Below are 16,453 nucleotides of genomic sequence, written 5' to 3'. Positions count from 1 at the left end.
TCATTACCACTGAGGTAGTCTAAATCCTTACTGTGTCACCTTTGGATGACTTCAGCAGTGCACACACCATGTTCCCTATTTACAGGGTCTCCTCCACATGACTCCAACCAGCACGACTACCAACAGAGAAATTTGTTTTTAATAAAACTTCTTTTTTAACATTTATTTATATTTGGAAGACAGAGCACAAGCAGGGGAGGGGCAGAAAGAAAGACCCACACAGAATCTGAAGCAGGCTCCAGGCTCTGAGCTGTCAGCACAGAGCCCGGCAAGGGGCTCGAACCCATGAACTGTGAGATCATGACTTGAGCTAAAGTCAGACGCTCAACTGACTGAGCCACCCAGGTGCCCAAGCATAGCAATTCTTAAAGATCAATCAATGAAGCCACTAAAATTCCAAGCACAAACAAGATTCAGGGACTGCTCTGAAAGCACAAAAATGAATATGTGCATATTTCTGGGGAAAGCCGCTTAGTTTTCATTAAAGTTTCACAATAATAAAAAAATAATCTCAGATTACTTAAATTGACCCATGTTTCTGAATCACCCCATTTATCACTGAATTGTTCAGATTAGAAAAGAACTTTTCCTAGTTCGTTTACTTACCCACTCACCTACTACACTATTTCTTCCTTTTTTAACTTTTCTCACATCCCCAACATCTCCTGACTTATCTCTACTTTTAGCCATTTCCAGAGAAAATAGATGTAATCAAGATGCATTTCGTCACCCTCTACAGTAACAGCACCCCAACTGGTTGGTCTTAAGGGTTCACTTGCTTCAACTGTATGCACTCACTGCTTGCTGACCTGAGTCCCTTGGTCGGTAGCAGAACTAACCTACTTTCCTTAAGACTTGCAGACCACAGGCCTTGAGGAGCGAAGGACCAAACTTTCCCAGAAGATAAGACCTGACCCCATTTGAAAACAGCTGCCAATGCTGCCAGCAATTCTGTTCAGGGTCATGTCGACATACAAGTAACCGCCTGGACACCTGCTTCTCCTGCACGTAGCCCCCCTCCCTTTTCCTATACCTTCCCCTTTAAAACCTTTCAACTTTGCCTGGCCAGGGAAGATGGTCATTGGGACATTAGACCGCCATCTGTCAGGATGCTGACTTCCTGAATAAAGCAAACCTTCCTCTCTGCCCTCACTTGTCTCTCGAGTATTGATTTTTGAGTGATTATTGAACCTGAGTTTGGAACCGGTAACACTACCACCTCATCCATCCATTCATCCACCTTTGACCCAAACACTCTGTCTGTTGAAGAGTTCTGTGTCATGCAAATGTCAAGCCCACTGCTGGTGTATCATTCATTTGCCCTTCTTCTTAAGGATATCACTCAAGCAAAAGCTTTACCTACAGCATCACCAGATTTCCCGTTCTTACATCTTTTCCTTCAGCATGCAAACACGGTTTTGATATTTCTCCCACATAAAAACATATTACTTCATCTCTCTTTTCCCACCAGATCCCTCCCCTCTTCTTTGTCCTCTTATGCAGGAAAACACCTCGAAGAATCATCAGTATTCATAGTACAGGCGCTCCCTTCCTCATTCTCTTGGACCCATTCCAACCCAGCTTTTATCCACATTGCTCCACCAATAATGGTATTGTGATGGTTACTGATAACAGTCAATTCTGGTCATGGTTTCTCATCTGATTCAAAATAAAATCAGAATTTTGCTATGACCTGGGATGTCCTATGTGGCCTGGTTCCTCACAACTTCTCTGACTTCTCTCTTACGTTATATCTTGGTCATTTTCACCATTTAAGCCAAATTAGCCTCTTCTCTGCCTAAAATGTTAGGTAAGTTCCACCTGAGGGCTTCTGCATTTCAAATTCCCTTTGTCTAGAATGTTCTTCCCATAGAGACTCACAGCTGATTTTGTTGTTTCTTTCAGGGCTCTTCCTCAAATTCACCTTCTTGTGAGGTCTCCTATAGAAACTTCATCTAAAATTTCAACCCTCTTTTCCAATACTTCCTATCCTCCTTCCCTGCATATTTTTTTTCCCTTAGCACTTAGCACTTTCTACCACAGTGTGCATTTTATTTAACTAGGTTGTTTATTATATGTTTTCCTCCATAGAATGTAAGTTCTATGTGGGCAGGAATTGGTGTCTGTTTTGTTCACTGTTATATCACCAGTAAATGAATGCTGTTTTATATAGCAGCACAAATAAAACTGTTAATGATGCCTTCTTCCTTGAAAGACTTTCTTTACTTGTTTTCCAGATTTTCTTTCCTATTTTTCTCCTCTTTTCCCAGCTTCTCCTTTCAGTTTTTACCCCCTTTGTTCCTCAACATCCCAACCCATTGATGTTGGAGTGCCTCCCCCCTCCTAAATTCATCTGTTGGAGTCCTAACCCCCAGTACTTCAGAGTGTGACCATATTTGGAGACAGGGTTTTTACAGAGGTAACCAGGTTAAAATGAGGTCATTAACATGGGCTCTAATCCAATATGACCCATGTCCTTATAAAAAGGGGAACTTTGGAGACACAGACACACAGGGACAACACCACGTGAGGACAGACAGAGATCTGGGTGATGCTTCTATAAACCAACGATTGCCAGCAAAACACCAGATGCCAGGGAGAGACATAGATCAGATGCTCCCTCACAGTGTTCAGAAGGAACCAACCACACTGATGCCTTGGATTCAGACTTTTGCCTCCAGAACTACGAGACAATAAATTTCTGTTGTTTATTCCCCAGTCGGTGGCACCTTGTTATGGCAGCCCAAGTAAATTGATACACCCAGGGGTTGTGTGTTGAGCTTCCTTTTTAGCTACATTTAGTCCCTTGGTGATCTCATGGCTTGTACCTTTAAATCTCATCTCTAGAGGTGCCTGGGTGCCTCGGTCCGTTGAGTGTCTGACTTGGGGTCAGGTCATAATCTCACAGTTTGGGAGTTTGAGCCCCATGTCAGGCTCTGTGCTGACAGTTCAGAGCCTGGAGACCCGCTTCGAATTCTGTCTCCCTCTCTCTCTCTCTGCCCCTCCCCCACTTATGCTCTGTCTCTCTCTGTCTCTCAAAAATAAATAAAACGTTAAAAAAAATGTTAATTCTCTGGGGCGCCTGGGTGGCTCCGTCGGTTGAGCGTCCGACTTCGGCTCAGGTCACGATCTCACGGTCCGTGAGTTCGAGCCCCGCATCGGGCTCTGGGCTGATGGCTCAGAGCCTGGAGCCTGCTTCCCATTCTGTGTCTCCCTCTCTCTCTGACCCTCCCCATTCATGCTCTGTCTCTCTCTGTCTCAAAAATAAATAAACGTTAAAAAAAAATGTTAATTCTCACCTCTACACTGAAGACTTCCAACTGTTGACCTGCAGCCCCAAATCTCCTCAGAACCTGTCACTTAACTTTTCCAAAGCTAAACCCATCCTCCCCTGGAACCGCCTCCCCCACCCCAAGTTTTTTTCGACTTAGTTAATAGCCACATTCTTCTTCAAGTTGCTCAGGTGACTTACCTTAGAATTATTCTGGACTTGTCCGTATCTTCAAACTATCCGCAAAAAAATTGACTCTACTTTTGAGACACATGCAGACTCCACTTCTCACCACCTGTACTGTGTGGACCTGGCCAGCACCATCATCATTCACCTGATTTATAGCAAGAGCCTCCTCTCTCCTCTCCCTGCTCCCACCTGCAGCACCCCCTCGCCCTATTGCCAATACAGCAGCCAGAATCGTTATGTTGAAATGCAGTTCAGATACTGTCACACCACTGTCTGAAACTCTGCCACATCTCCCCAATTCACTGCTAAGTCCTTATGGTGGCCTGTGTTACCAAGGACTAGATAGCCTCCCTGACCTCATCTCCTGCTCTGCCTCATCCAGCTCACCTGCTCTGCCCACACTGGCTTCCTTGCTGTCCAAGTATGCCAGGATTTTCCCCTCACTTGCTCCTGCCCAAAACATTCATCCCTCAGATATCTAAATTGCACATCAGTGTCATTCAATAAGTATTTCTTGAAGGAATAGGGACTAAATTGCAAAGACTTACATTAATAAGGTAAAATTAAAACTCTGCGGATTCATATTCGAATTGCACTGCAATTACACTCCCATTTGATGTTGATTTTTAAAAAATTTGTTCTGAGAGAGAAGGAGAGAGACAGAGCATGAGCTAGGGAGGGGCAGAGAGAGAGGGAAACACAGAACCCGAAGCAGGCTCCAGGCTCTGAGCTGTTAGCACGGAGCCCGACACGGGGTTCCAACTCATGAACCTCAAGATCATGACCTAGGCCTAAGTCAGACACTCAACCGACTGAGCCTCCCAGGAGCCCTTGATCTTTTTTTTTTAATATCTATTTATTTTTAAGAGGGGGGAAGGGGCAGCGAGAGATGGGAACAGAGGATCTGAAGCAGGGTCTGTGGTGATAGCAGAGAGCCCGATGCTGGGCTTGAACTCATGAACCTTGAGATCATGACCTGAGCCCAAGCCGGACACTCAGCTGACTGAGCCACCCAGGTACCCTTATCCCCATTTGATCTTTATAAGCTTCTCATGTGCGAATAACATCTAGAAGTTTTCAGTTTTCATGGCAGTGCTTTGCATAGAAAATTCACTTAACAAATATTTGATGATTTATGAAATCAGGTATGAACAAAAGATATAGTTAGTCCAATTCACTTCAATTTGTGTAACTTCCTTTGCATTCACCAGTAGTTCTAGATTAGTCTCTCCTTATAGAGCCATTTGTTCTAATTGTAGTAAATGAACCTGAGCAAAATTTTGCCTTGTGATGATGGTTCCTCATTAATGGTTAGGGTCTATCGACTCTCACTTTCTTTATCATTTCTGTAAGTCTGTTTGGTAAGAATTTAAGATCCACAGTTTGAGACTAAAAAAAAAAAATCCCCACATAAGTCTATTCTTTCCTTGTTTTATATTATAGAACCCCAGTTTTTAGTTGGGCACATGACTATCCAGAAAAAAAACAAAACATTTTCTAACCTGTTTTCCAAATGACTCTGACCATAAAACTAGGTTCTAGTCAATGGGATATTAGCACAAAATATCAGTTAAAAGAGAACCTGCATGTGCTCTTTGCCCCTTCCCCTTTTTTCTATGCTCTTTCTTCCATCCTACTACTTAGAATGCAGATATGATGGCTGGAACTCTAGCTGCAATTTTGGATCACGAGGAGAGGTTTAGATTTCTGAGGGCTTCATGGAGCAGAACCATCTTACTAACCCTTGACATTTTACTTCTGGCCTTAAGTGAGAAAGAAATTTCTCTCATATTTAAGTCACTGTTGTTTTAGAACTCACACAAAATCAAACATAGTCTTACCTCAAACATCACAAAAACTATCTAGCGCCTGGAACTTGAGAGCTAAAATGAGGTTACTACTGTATCATTTAACAAAATCCAAACAATAGAAAGTGTCTGCAATGATAATCAAAGTTCTTTATTTTCTCTATTAATTTCCTATATTTTGGAAAAATAGCTGTGTCTCCAAATGTACTTTCACTGAAGGAAGCTGATGACCAAAGCATTATCTGAGTAATTATGGGGAAAAAAATTTATTACCGAAAAAACAAATGTTCCATTCAGTTTACATTTTACACATACTTAACACAAGCAGGAAGGAAAGGTCCAATGTCAGAAACAGAGACCATTCTCTTTCACTGAAACACCACTGCAGAAAAGAGCCTTCAGCAATTAGAGATCTGAATTTGAGAGATTTTAAATCTCATTCAAAATAAACGTTGCCTAAAAATGGGAAAACGCATACCATTTTCTGAAAGTCTGTTTTGAAGAATGCCTTTTTAGCTTTGTGGTTGGTTGGCTTTCTCTTAGACATTTTGCAGTTTATTTAACTCAGCATTCTAGCTGCTTAACATTCAAATTTAGACACACTGATTATGTGCTCCACGCTTCTGAATAGTTAAGGATGCTCTATAAATAAACACATCATTTGTGTTCTATTACTACACTCCCCCAAAGCTCCACATAATTGGAATTAACCTAGTATTTACTTATCACTAAATATATTTTTGTTAGAAAGGATACACAGCATATGAAATTACAGGATTTTCATGAATTAAAGACAAATTTTAGAACTCTCAAATAATATTTACAGTGTAAACATCACAGTTATTACATCAGGATGAAGCAAATCACAACATTCACGACACTATATATTTTATTTGGTTTTGATACTGAAGTTGTGTTCTTGAATTACTTATGTAGAACTCAAAATATAATCACTTCGCCTATCGTTTTCCTTCACGAGTTCTGAAAAAGAAAGAATTGGTGTTTTAAGTATAAAAATATTTTTATTTATAGCTTCTTAGTTTCACTCATTCATCCACTCATTTGATAACATCTGTACCCCTGTGCCCCTTGTGAACAGCTTGTTATGACAGGAAATCATGGTCTGGGATATCAGGAAGGTATCTTCCAAAGGACTGATTGTCAGAAAGGGAATTAAAATGTGAAGAGGCACTTTAATTAGTCATTATAATTACCCATTTGTAATTTTCGCAAATGGTTGGCATGCAGGATTTCCCATTAAAAGGGTTTATCCAAAGTTACCCATTCAGAAAAGAGAAGAAGGGAGGACAGAATCTCATATATGATCTTAACAAAAGACGGAGGGATTAATCCTCCTTTATAGTTCAGTGCCCGTTGTATTTCTTGATTAAATGAAATAGCTTCTTCTTGTAAACTTTTTTTTTTCAAGAAGCTCTATGTAATTTTTCTTCTTTGAGCAAAAGGACTTGTTTCTCTGATGTGATAAGGAACGGGCGTGTGCAAGACCCTCAGCATACGTCTCTTGTGGACAAAAAGTAACCAATGGGGCAGATGTGGTCAGAGACACTAGCCCACTCTTGATCACTCTCACAAAAACCTGAGCCATCTGCTCCAGGAACTTCAGCAAGACCAAGGATTGCCTTCAGTCTGAGCGTGGGGCTCGTTTAGTCTCCTCGAGCCACTCAGTGGTTGTGGTCCAGCCTATCTTTAGGTTTCACAAATACAATGTTATGGTGAGACAGCAGCTCCCATTCATTTTACATGTTATCCTGGGGGTTCCATGTTAACCCACAAAGCCAAAATATATTCACTCTGTAGCCCTTTAGGGAAAAAGTTTACCAACCTCTGATACACTGATGATATGAAATTCCTTTAAGCACTTGCCCAATATTTTTATGAGCTAATGTAAGCATGAATGTAACTCAGGAAGGAATTACGTCTTGTATCCACATGTACATAAAAGCAACTGGGATAACAAGCTTATCACTTAATAGCAAAGGGAAAAGCCTGCATATGTTTTCTCTTTTCAAAAACTATTTTACCATAAATACTATGAGATCAAAGCACCTACACTCACTCAATAGGTGCAAGAAGCTAAATTTAACCTTGCGGCATGAGGCTTGGTATGGTTCAAGGAATACAATTAGAACCAGAGTGCCTTGGTGTTTTCATAATAATGAACCATACTGTAATTTAGTGGTATTTTTCTGCACCTAAATTAAATGCCGTGCTAATAGTCAATCGTGGGGCTAAACCTTAAATCAATAAAAGCAGTGTGGCTCAAGTCTCAAAAAGAAAGCCAGTTTTTCTCATGTGAGTCAGATTCCTCTGTTTGATATCTCAACAAGAAGAAGAGGAATAAGTCTGAGTAAACGAGGGGTACCATGCAGGTGGCAAACTGTTTACCCATTGTGAGCTCTCTCTTTTTTTCTATCAGAGCACTGCATGAATCATATTAAGTGTTTACTGGCCTGGGGTCCACTTTGGATAGAAGTGTCCTTTTCCATGAGGTCTCATTGTGAGAACTCTGAGATGTTTTTTACTAAGTGATTCTTCCCTATTCCAGTAATTAGATGTTTGCTATAAGAATAAAACAAGAATGGACAGAATATACCCACCACTGGGAAGCTGTCAACAGCTTTCTTCCAAGGGCTTTTCATTATTTTTCTAGCTCTTCGGGAAAGTCAGGTGATTCTCCCTCACTGCTGCACATCAGAAAAAGAACATCATATATGTTAAAGGCCTTAGATGAGCAAGCTTCCAAAGAAATGATGATGTGTGACTTACGCTGTTCTCTGTGCTCTGGAAAGTGCACTGAGGGCTAGCCAATTATCTTTGAGGTTCGTTATTACATATGAATTTTTCCTGAATCGTAAGGTATCTCAAATTGTACAGAATTATAATAGTGGTGGGCAAAGGCATTCATCTTGTCTGATCTTACCCAAGCAAGATTGCCCTTAATACTGACCATTGAAACAAAAATAATTAGAAAAAAAAAAGACAGAGCACCCCACTTCCTACTTATTATAATCCAATATTTGCACTCCATTAGAGAGACATAAGTCTTACAGAATCTTAGAATACAAAAGTACCCGTGGTTTGATTTGGTAAAATAAAGATACTGAGTATGTATATGAAGGGAGTCACATATGGTATCAAACTGCTAATTGACTGCACTTTACATGTTTAAAAAGCTTAAACTTCTGATAAAGTTCCCAGATTTAGAGTAGATGTCTCTACAGTCATTACTTTTAACCCTGGACACACAGTAGAATCAAGTGGGTAGCTCCTAGAAACAAAAACAAACAAAAAAACAACAAAACAAACAAAAACAAAGCACCAATGCCTAGAGCCATACCTCCTACCTCTAGAGGCACTAATTACCTGACAATTGGTTTTGGGTAAGGCCCACACATCAGTATTTTAAAAATTCTCCAGGGTAGTCAAATGTCAGCCAAGGTTGAGAATTACTGTTTCACAGAGTATAGAGAGTGAGATAGAGAAATAAGTCTTCATATGTAGCTTCTATTTTTGAACTCATTTATAATTTCTCATTTTAGCAAGTTCTCTGTTTCTTTACCTCCTCTTCCCATTGAGAATGGAGTTCAAGTACTTCTTTACAGCCATTTGTTTTCGAAGGCGGGTATAGTTGTCAGTGAAGACTGCATCCGAGTGGCGCTTGATTGGCCCCTGGTCTTCTGTGATGCTATTGCTAAAGAATGCAGGGGAAAGGAAAGCAAAGGATTTTAACAAGAGATAATAAATGTGCCAAAGTTCCAAATTTCTTGGAATAATTTGGATAAAATTAGATAAAAAAGAATTCTAATGCCCAACTTCTTTTCTATCACAAAAAGACTAAGAGAAAAATACACCTAAGCCCAAGGATAGGGGAGCAAGGAATAATCCAACATATTTTGGCATTTACTGGGAGCCTTCATACACATTGTATATCAAGTGAGCAAATAATTAACATAAAAAGATGGAGGGATAGTTGATGTTGTGTTCTGCCATTGGGAGGAATATTTCTTTAAAAGTTAATTCTTTAGAAGCTTTGCCACCCTGAATAGTGCCATCTAAATATTCAACAATTGGCCATTTAAAGAAAGAAACTTCATATGCTTGGTTTGATCAGGAATTAAAAAAACAAGTACTATAGTAAACATTAAAATTTGCTTCAGTGTCTTATTTTTTTACTGTGTCTAGTTCAATTTGATTGCAGATTGATAAATGATTGCCATTTAAGAAAAATAAGTGTGTCTGTAGCCAATGAGTAGGATATCACTAAAAACCTATTTCCCTAATCCATGGGCATAGTATATTTTATATAAGAATATAATTTTGGGGGTGCCTGGGTGGCTCAGTCATTACGCTTCCAACTCTTGATTTTGGCTCAGATCGTGATGTCATGGTTTGTGAGATTGAGCCTGCATTGGGCTCTGCACCGACAACACTGAGCCAGCTTGGGATTCTCTCTCTCCTCTCTCTGTCCCTCCCCCACTCAGGCTCACACACTCTCTCTCAAAACAAATAAATAAACATTAAACATAATATAGATTATTTTTCAACCAAATTGTACATCATCAGAGTTATCAATTTTGAGCAAAGTAAATTAATTGCTAACAGTGAAAAAATAACATGCAGATTAAATAATTATAAGGTGTTTGATAAAGATAATAAATTCTCTTTACCCAACCCGTTTTCCAATGAGGGATTCAAGGTATTTTTTGGCAGAAAGTTGACCCAAGAGTCTACTAAAGTCACTGGTGAACACTCCATCAGCATGTCTGGCATTCCTAAAATAAAGAAGAAGAATAGCCATTATTTTGTAAATGTTTTCTAAAATATTATTTTGCCTCATTAAACAAGAAAGAAACTTCTCAGCTTCTTTGAAAGCTTCTCATGCAAACTTCCAAAAGAAGGCTTCCTGACAACCTAATGAGGTATTTTCTTGTCACTTATATTAAGATATACTCCAAATTGTAGCTCACACTTTGAAAAATTAAAGAAATTAAATTTTTAGAAGTATATCTCAATATTAAGTAATGCTTCCTGGTAGAGTCTATAAAACTAATTCTTCTTCAATAAATATTGATGGGAAAAAATAATATATTTAAGTTAGTTTCTGTTTATTTATTTATGGTGCTTTGTTTCTTCTACCTTGAATAAAGATATATACAAGAGGAAACAATCTTAATTTTTAGTAAAAACCTTATTATACTTTTTGCTATTTCTTCTGTTAAAACATTTGGAAACAAAACAATCTCTTAAGATAAAGAGGCCCTTGGGGACTATCAATCATCTTTCCCATCCAAATCAGGAACTTTTATGTTTTGTCTTCAGTAGACAAAGTAGCTTCAGTAGAGCTACTCTGTCTATACTTGAATGCTGTTCTAGACAAAGGGTTCTGTGTAAGTGAATGATTTATTGGTCCTGGCTTTTTACAACTTCTCTATATGAAAATCATGTACAGTTGCTACAGCTGCAATAAATCAGGCTGCATGAAACCACAGCACATGGAAACCTGTAGTGTGCTGTAAAAATAGCTTCATGGTGACACAAAATGTAAAGCATTTATATTTCAAAAAAATATATATATATTTCAAAAACATATTTTCTAAAATAAAACTCAATAAACACAAACTCACCTGGACACATCGTAATAGGGTGTGTCATTTTCAGCTAATGCATTTTGCAAGATGTCAGTGTCTACTTTTAAAGAAACCTGTTCAGGTTCATTTGCTCCTTCAAGTGGTATTCTGTCATCTAACCTATTAGGGAAAAATATGGTAGAAGTGTAATATATTCCTTTCACAGAATATAGCTTATGGTTTTATAATCATTGGAAATAAGATACTCAGTATTCTTGAGCAGTATTACCCATTCACAATATATGGATAGCATAGTTAGACTTACTGACTTCTGTGGTTTAGAGTATAAATAGTGAAATTTTTGATTATCCCATAAAACAGATGCCATACAACTTTTACAAGCATAAGTGTTACTTAGTTCAATCGTGTTAGTGCATTAAGTAAAGTATACTTCTTTAGGAATATTTTCACTTTGCAAAGTTATTCACAGGTGGAAAAATTTTGTACAAAATAGAAACTTCAAAAAATTTCAAATATTCAATATGAAAACTAGGAGCAATTCATGTATTTATTGGTGCTTAGCATCATTTGTCAAATATTTCTCACTAGGTGAATATTAACTGCTTTTCCTTCTCTAGGTCTCTAAGATCTTTTTCAAAGATTCACCTTTGTGTGATAAATTTCTCTATATTAATCAAGTACAAAGAATCTCTCCATCTCTGAATAGTAACTCAAATTCAATACATTTTGTGAGGGCTTCTTATTTCTAGTATTATGTATTAATACAATTTTAGTGAGGAATGTACAATGCTTTACTGAATGATAAGAATAATCATGCCTATACATGGACTGTGACTATATTTTTTAATGCATGCACATTTTGAACACCTGTACACTATTAAAATTATAAATGTGTATATTTTCACTGTTAGAGTAAACCTCCAAGGAGTATGTCAGCTCCTGGGGACTTATGTATCTTCTGGTGATGTAGTAGTTGGGGGAAGTAACAAGCAGTCTTCTTTGCATGAAACCTAGCAATCAATGCAAACTTCAGCATTCTTGTGATTGTCTGTTGTGATACGTAACATAACAATTCAGATAGAATCATTCTATTTAGTTATCAGAGCAACATAAGATCTGGCTTTAAGCAGTTTTCACAAACACTAATAGCTAAGAGATAATTCACTCTATTGAGTATAATTCTACCTTGAAAAAAGAATAAGAAATGGGAAAATGAGCAAAGAAATGATGATTTTGCCTGTAGATATAGTGGTGCCTATAAAGTGGAAGTAAAAAATCAAACTAATGTAGTTTTTATTTAGTGTTTACTTCTTTAACATAAATTTATTTCAGATAAAGCTTTAAATAAGAGTTATGTTATAATTTATGAATTTGAAATATGAAATATAACATAGAGAACAGTAAAACTAAGGATTTATGGTTGAAACAAGATACATTAAAATTCACTAACTGGTAGATCAGTTATTCCACAATTTATAATATTGACAAATTGAATCTGGCTAGATAGGTAGGTCTGTCCAGCATGATTGTTCACAGCAATATGTTTCACTAATTAGATACTAACCTTAAGGTTATTTACTGATTGATCTTGAAAAGGAACCTCAATGAAGCAGGCAACTAAACATCTATTTTTTTCCATCAGAAACTGAACTGAACTGAGATGACAGAGGATAAAATCTTATTACTTATCTAAAACCAGTTTTGAATTGAAAGAAAGTCAAATCCTTCTTCCTCCTTGTTTGGAAAGGTGATCCACACTAAGCTTAAAACTAGTCATTGACACTGTCTCTCATGCCCCGAGAGTGGATTCCAAGGTGCAGAACAGTCATGTTGACCTGATGTTGAAAAAACTTGCTTAACACACCAACCAAAAGATTTAAATAAATAATACATAACCTAAAAAAATGAGTTGTCCAAAATAACGTATAGGAAATTCCCACATAGATGAAGAAGGAATTTTCAACTGCATGCATTGAAGGAATACTTACCTCAGAGAAGAGGGTGCTCCAAAAAGAGGCCACGCCAACATTTGTGAGAAGAGCATGCTGACCAGCATTAGCAGCACAAGGGGCTGGAACTTACTTCTGGTTTCCATCTTTGTACCTTGAAAGGGAGAGAATCACATCAGCTTTTCCAACCAAAGACATCTCAAAGTAATTCTGAGTGTCTAGCAGTAATTTATGAAGGCTCCTGCAGAGTTTGGAAAAAGTAATTTTTATCTGGTAGAAGGAGTTAAACTGCAATATAATAACTTTTTAAGTCAAAAAGATTTTTTTTTGGTGGCAGGTGTTTGAATAAAAATTGGAATCCTTTTCAACTGCTGCCTATCACTTACCAGGCACATAGTGGGGCTGAGTGTATGTGGAATGCCATACTTTTATAGTGCTGGAAGTATCCATACAGCAGAGTTGTAGCACCCATGTTTGGTATCTTTTCTAACTAAAGAAACAGTTTAAGTTTCTAATGTCTAATTAATATAACACTGGAGTATCATCTATTTAATAATGCTTTGTCTATACATGCATGTATATACATCTATATATACATATCAGTGTAAAAGTTATGCATGAATTTCTTTTTCCTCTTTTAATTGTAGATATTATTAAAAACTTATTTCCTTATGCCTGGGTTTGAACAACTTAATCGTTAAAATTAATACCAAAAATTATTAAACCACATATTATCATTGGAATAATTTTTGCCATGAAAGGAAAAAGTTACTAAAATTAAGGTTTGTGCTTTTATACAGCTAATCCACTTACATGTTTCATTTCCAAAGTTTTTAGATAGAAATTTAGGAATTTTGGCTTTGTTTGTCTTGTCTATAAAAATTGCAGAATTTAGACTTAAAGAGGAAAATAAATGCTTCCTTGATTCACATAACTAACATATGAAATAGAACAACACTAAAAAAAAGAAGTTGAAAATCTAAAACAAATGTACCCACTGAACCCTTCAGTCAAAAATGTGTATACAAGCAAAAAAAAATACTTTAATTCATTTTTAAAAAGACAGCATTGAGTAAAAGTATACAGTAATCCAGGCAAAATATCTTCCAACTAAAAGAATTCAAAAAATCCACTGATCTATAAGAAGTTGAAACGTTTCTATCTACACTTACCAGGTGACTTAAGAAACTTGTCTTTTGTTTTTTTAAAGGAGGAACACTATAAAATTCTTTTCAAGAGAAAGAAATATTCAATATACCCTGAGAAGAGTTTGAAAGCAGGAGGAGGGAAAAAAAGAAGAAAAAGAAAGGTAAAGTTTTCACTCACCTTGCCAAGTAGTGTTCCTTGGGAGCTTTCTATAATCTAAGGAGATTCTTGGAGCTGTCTTAGGTGCTGAAGTCCTCTGAGGCCGAGAAAGTTTCCACCAGTTCTCTGCTCTCAGAGCTGAACCAGAACTTGGTACTGGTTGGCTATTATTGCAGGCAACTGCCTTTCACTCCACTCTGACCAGCATTTCAAAGCCCATCATTTTATAGGGCTTACACTTAGGGCTGAGCAATCACAAAGCTCTCTGAAAGACGTCACAGTAGTACTCCCACAGGATGAATAGGGCTTGTGTTCTTATTAAATTGTCATTACGTCTGATTTATATAAATTTATAGTGAGTAACTTCAAGATGTAAGATATAAAGAGGAAATTTACTTTTCTTTATGTGAACAACAAAAAAAAGGTACCAATCTTAATATGAAATGTTTTAATCTTTGATTAGTAGTAATGAAATAAGAAAAATGGTTAGTGTTATAGCCAGGGCCACTGGGGTTCCTTCAGAAAACAGGAGTTTTATGTGTAGAAACAAATGTAGAAAAAAACCCAAATACTTATGTTAATTTTGTCTACAAATTCATAATTCCCCTTTATTATTAAATATCAGTCCTAAAGCCTTTAAAATTTTTTATGCTATTCACATAGATCCCAATTTAGTCTTTCTTGAGATCTATCCTAATTTTAAAAGCATCCAGAAATAATTTTCCATTTTTCTATTATTACATTTCCTTTGTGTTGAAACTAATCCCAAGATAAAAGTTTCTGAAAGACTCTAAAATAGTGCCATATGCACACTGTTGTCAAAAGTAGTCGTGGTACTGCTATTTTACATTTGCACAAAATATCACAATTCCAATGCACTTTCACATACATGATCTCAAATAATCCAAAAAATAAGCTATCAGGCAGTATGTATATATATATATATCTCAATTTTCCTTCTTTCATAAAGGAAGAAATTTTCATCATTTGTATAATAAGTCTTTGCACCACATAGAATTATTTTGTTTCTGCCCTTCATCCCTAAATACACAGCCACACCAGCTTTTTGAACATTTCCGACTTAGTCAACTGGCAGGTTTCAAAGAACTGGTTGGAAAGCATCTGTGGAGTACTTTGATAAATTCTTCATTTCTGTTTGTGGGGCTTTAATTCAAATTAGACTATCATACATTCAATCAGAGTTTCAGGTAAAAATACAGCCACATGAACAACTTCATGGACAACAAAGTAAAACACCATCTTTCCCATAATTTTCTTTTAAATTTCCAGTGTGTGTATTCTTTTACATTTTTGTTCCTAAGTTCCTCAAGGGAGAAAGACTCTGAAGCCCCCTTTCTTTCTTCTGCTTTAAAAATTTAGTATCTACAGCTTAATTCAAAGCCAGACTGATCCAGTAAGAGAATATCCTGCTATGCTTAATCATATTTTCTAATCCAGTTACAAGAAAAATTAAATGAATTAAATTTCAAAATGTCTGGAAATTTGTTTCCCAGTTGACAGCTCTGACTTAAGCCAGAGTTCCTGGGGCTTAATTCCAGGAAATCTTTTTTTACCTGATTATTACAAACTAGAGGTTGAAACGGTTCTCATGTGGAATGTTTTATCCTTAGCTCTTCATCACTCAATTCTCAGTGAAGCAACTTTAAGAACAGAAACAGCAAAGTAAGTTGATTGAAAGTAACAGAAAAACTAATGCTGAACGATAAGCAGAAAAATTTAAATGAAAAAAGACATAAAAGTTGATTATTATTTGGTCTAGGGAAGCATTTAGCATTCACAAAGAGTAACTACATTAGCTTTTTCCAGTGGCAAAAACAGCTTCTCCCATTATGATAATAAAACACAAAAGTAAGAGAAATAATTCAATTTTATTACTTCTGGATGAAGATAAACCAAATCAAAGGACCACATTTTTTTCCTATGAATGTAAACTAGAAAGCATAACTGAATTTCTTAATGGGATCATAGCACCATCTGCAGGTTTAAGGTCTTAATTCACAGGTTTTGGGTTTTTTGGTGTTTTTTTAAAAATGTGTTTCTTATCTTTTCTTTCAAGGAAATGAATGCAAATCAGAGGTCCTTTAGTTAAATTATGGATGCTTACAGAAAAATAAACATAAAATAATACTGTAGCTGAATTTATCCTGAACATTTTACTAAAAAAAACTCAGTAAATACAAAAATACAAACATGAATTTATTCTCTTAATCTGCTTTTTCCCTACTTTAACATATCTTTCCATAACTTTCCAACATATTTAATGAAACTTATTTCCTACCTTAAGGCTTTTCAATGAAGTGA

At 36.7% G+C, this 16,453-nt stretch overlaps 1 protein-coding gene across 2 annotated transcripts; it reads right to left on the bottom strand.

Moving 5' to 3' along the window:
* Positions 1-5,398: 5,398 nt before the first annotated feature.
* VIP (vasoactive intestinal peptide) lies at positions 5,399-15,662 on the bottom strand. Of its 2 annotated transcripts, none has more exons than XM_019831397.3 (7): positions 14,153-15,662; positions 12,866-12,980; positions 10,914-11,036; positions 9,957-10,061; positions 8,849-8,980; positions 7,887-7,970; positions 5,399-6,249 (listed from the first exon to the last, which is right to left on the bottom strand). In XM_019831397.3, exons 2-6 carry the CDS (start codon positions 12,970-12,972, stop codon positions 7,928-7,930), a joined length of 510 nt encoding a protein of 169 aa, XP_019686956.1. In that variant the 5' UTR covers positions 12,973-12,980; positions 14,153-15,662; the 3' UTR covers positions 5,399-6,249; positions 7,887-7,927. The 2 variants fall into 2 exon arrangements, with proteins under 2 accessions (XP_019686956.1, XP_011280870.1); XM_011282568.4 differs by having other exon boundaries at positions 7,887-7,973; positions 14,153-14,615.
* Positions 15,663-16,453: the final 791 nt, after the last annotated feature.

The sequence above is a fragment of the Felis catus genome, chromosome B2 (genome assembly GCF_018350175.1).
Source record: "Felis catus isolate Fca126 chromosome B2, F.catus_Fca126_mat1.0, whole genome shotgun sequence".
Lineage (NCBI taxonomy): Eukaryota > Metazoa > Chordata > Mammalia > Carnivora > Felidae > Felis > Felis catus.
Note: the sequence above shows the minus strand (reverse complement) of the source record. Positions and strands in the feature narration are given on the sequence as shown.

Excerpts from the sequence above, each read along its gene's own strand:
- VIP (XM_011282568.4), bottom strand. The coding sequence starts at position 12,972 with ATGGAAACCAGAAGTAAGTTCCAGCCCCTTGTGCTGCTAATGCTGGTC. Across the intron at positions 10,062-10,913 it reads CCCTATTACGATGTGTCCAG|GAATGCCAGACATGCTGATG; the intron begins GTGAGTTTGTGT and ends TCTTTATTTTAG. Across the intron at positions 8,981-9,956 it reads CTCATTGGAAAACGGGTTGG|CAATAGCATCACAGAAGACC; the intron begins GTAAAGAGAATT and ends TGCATTCTTTAG.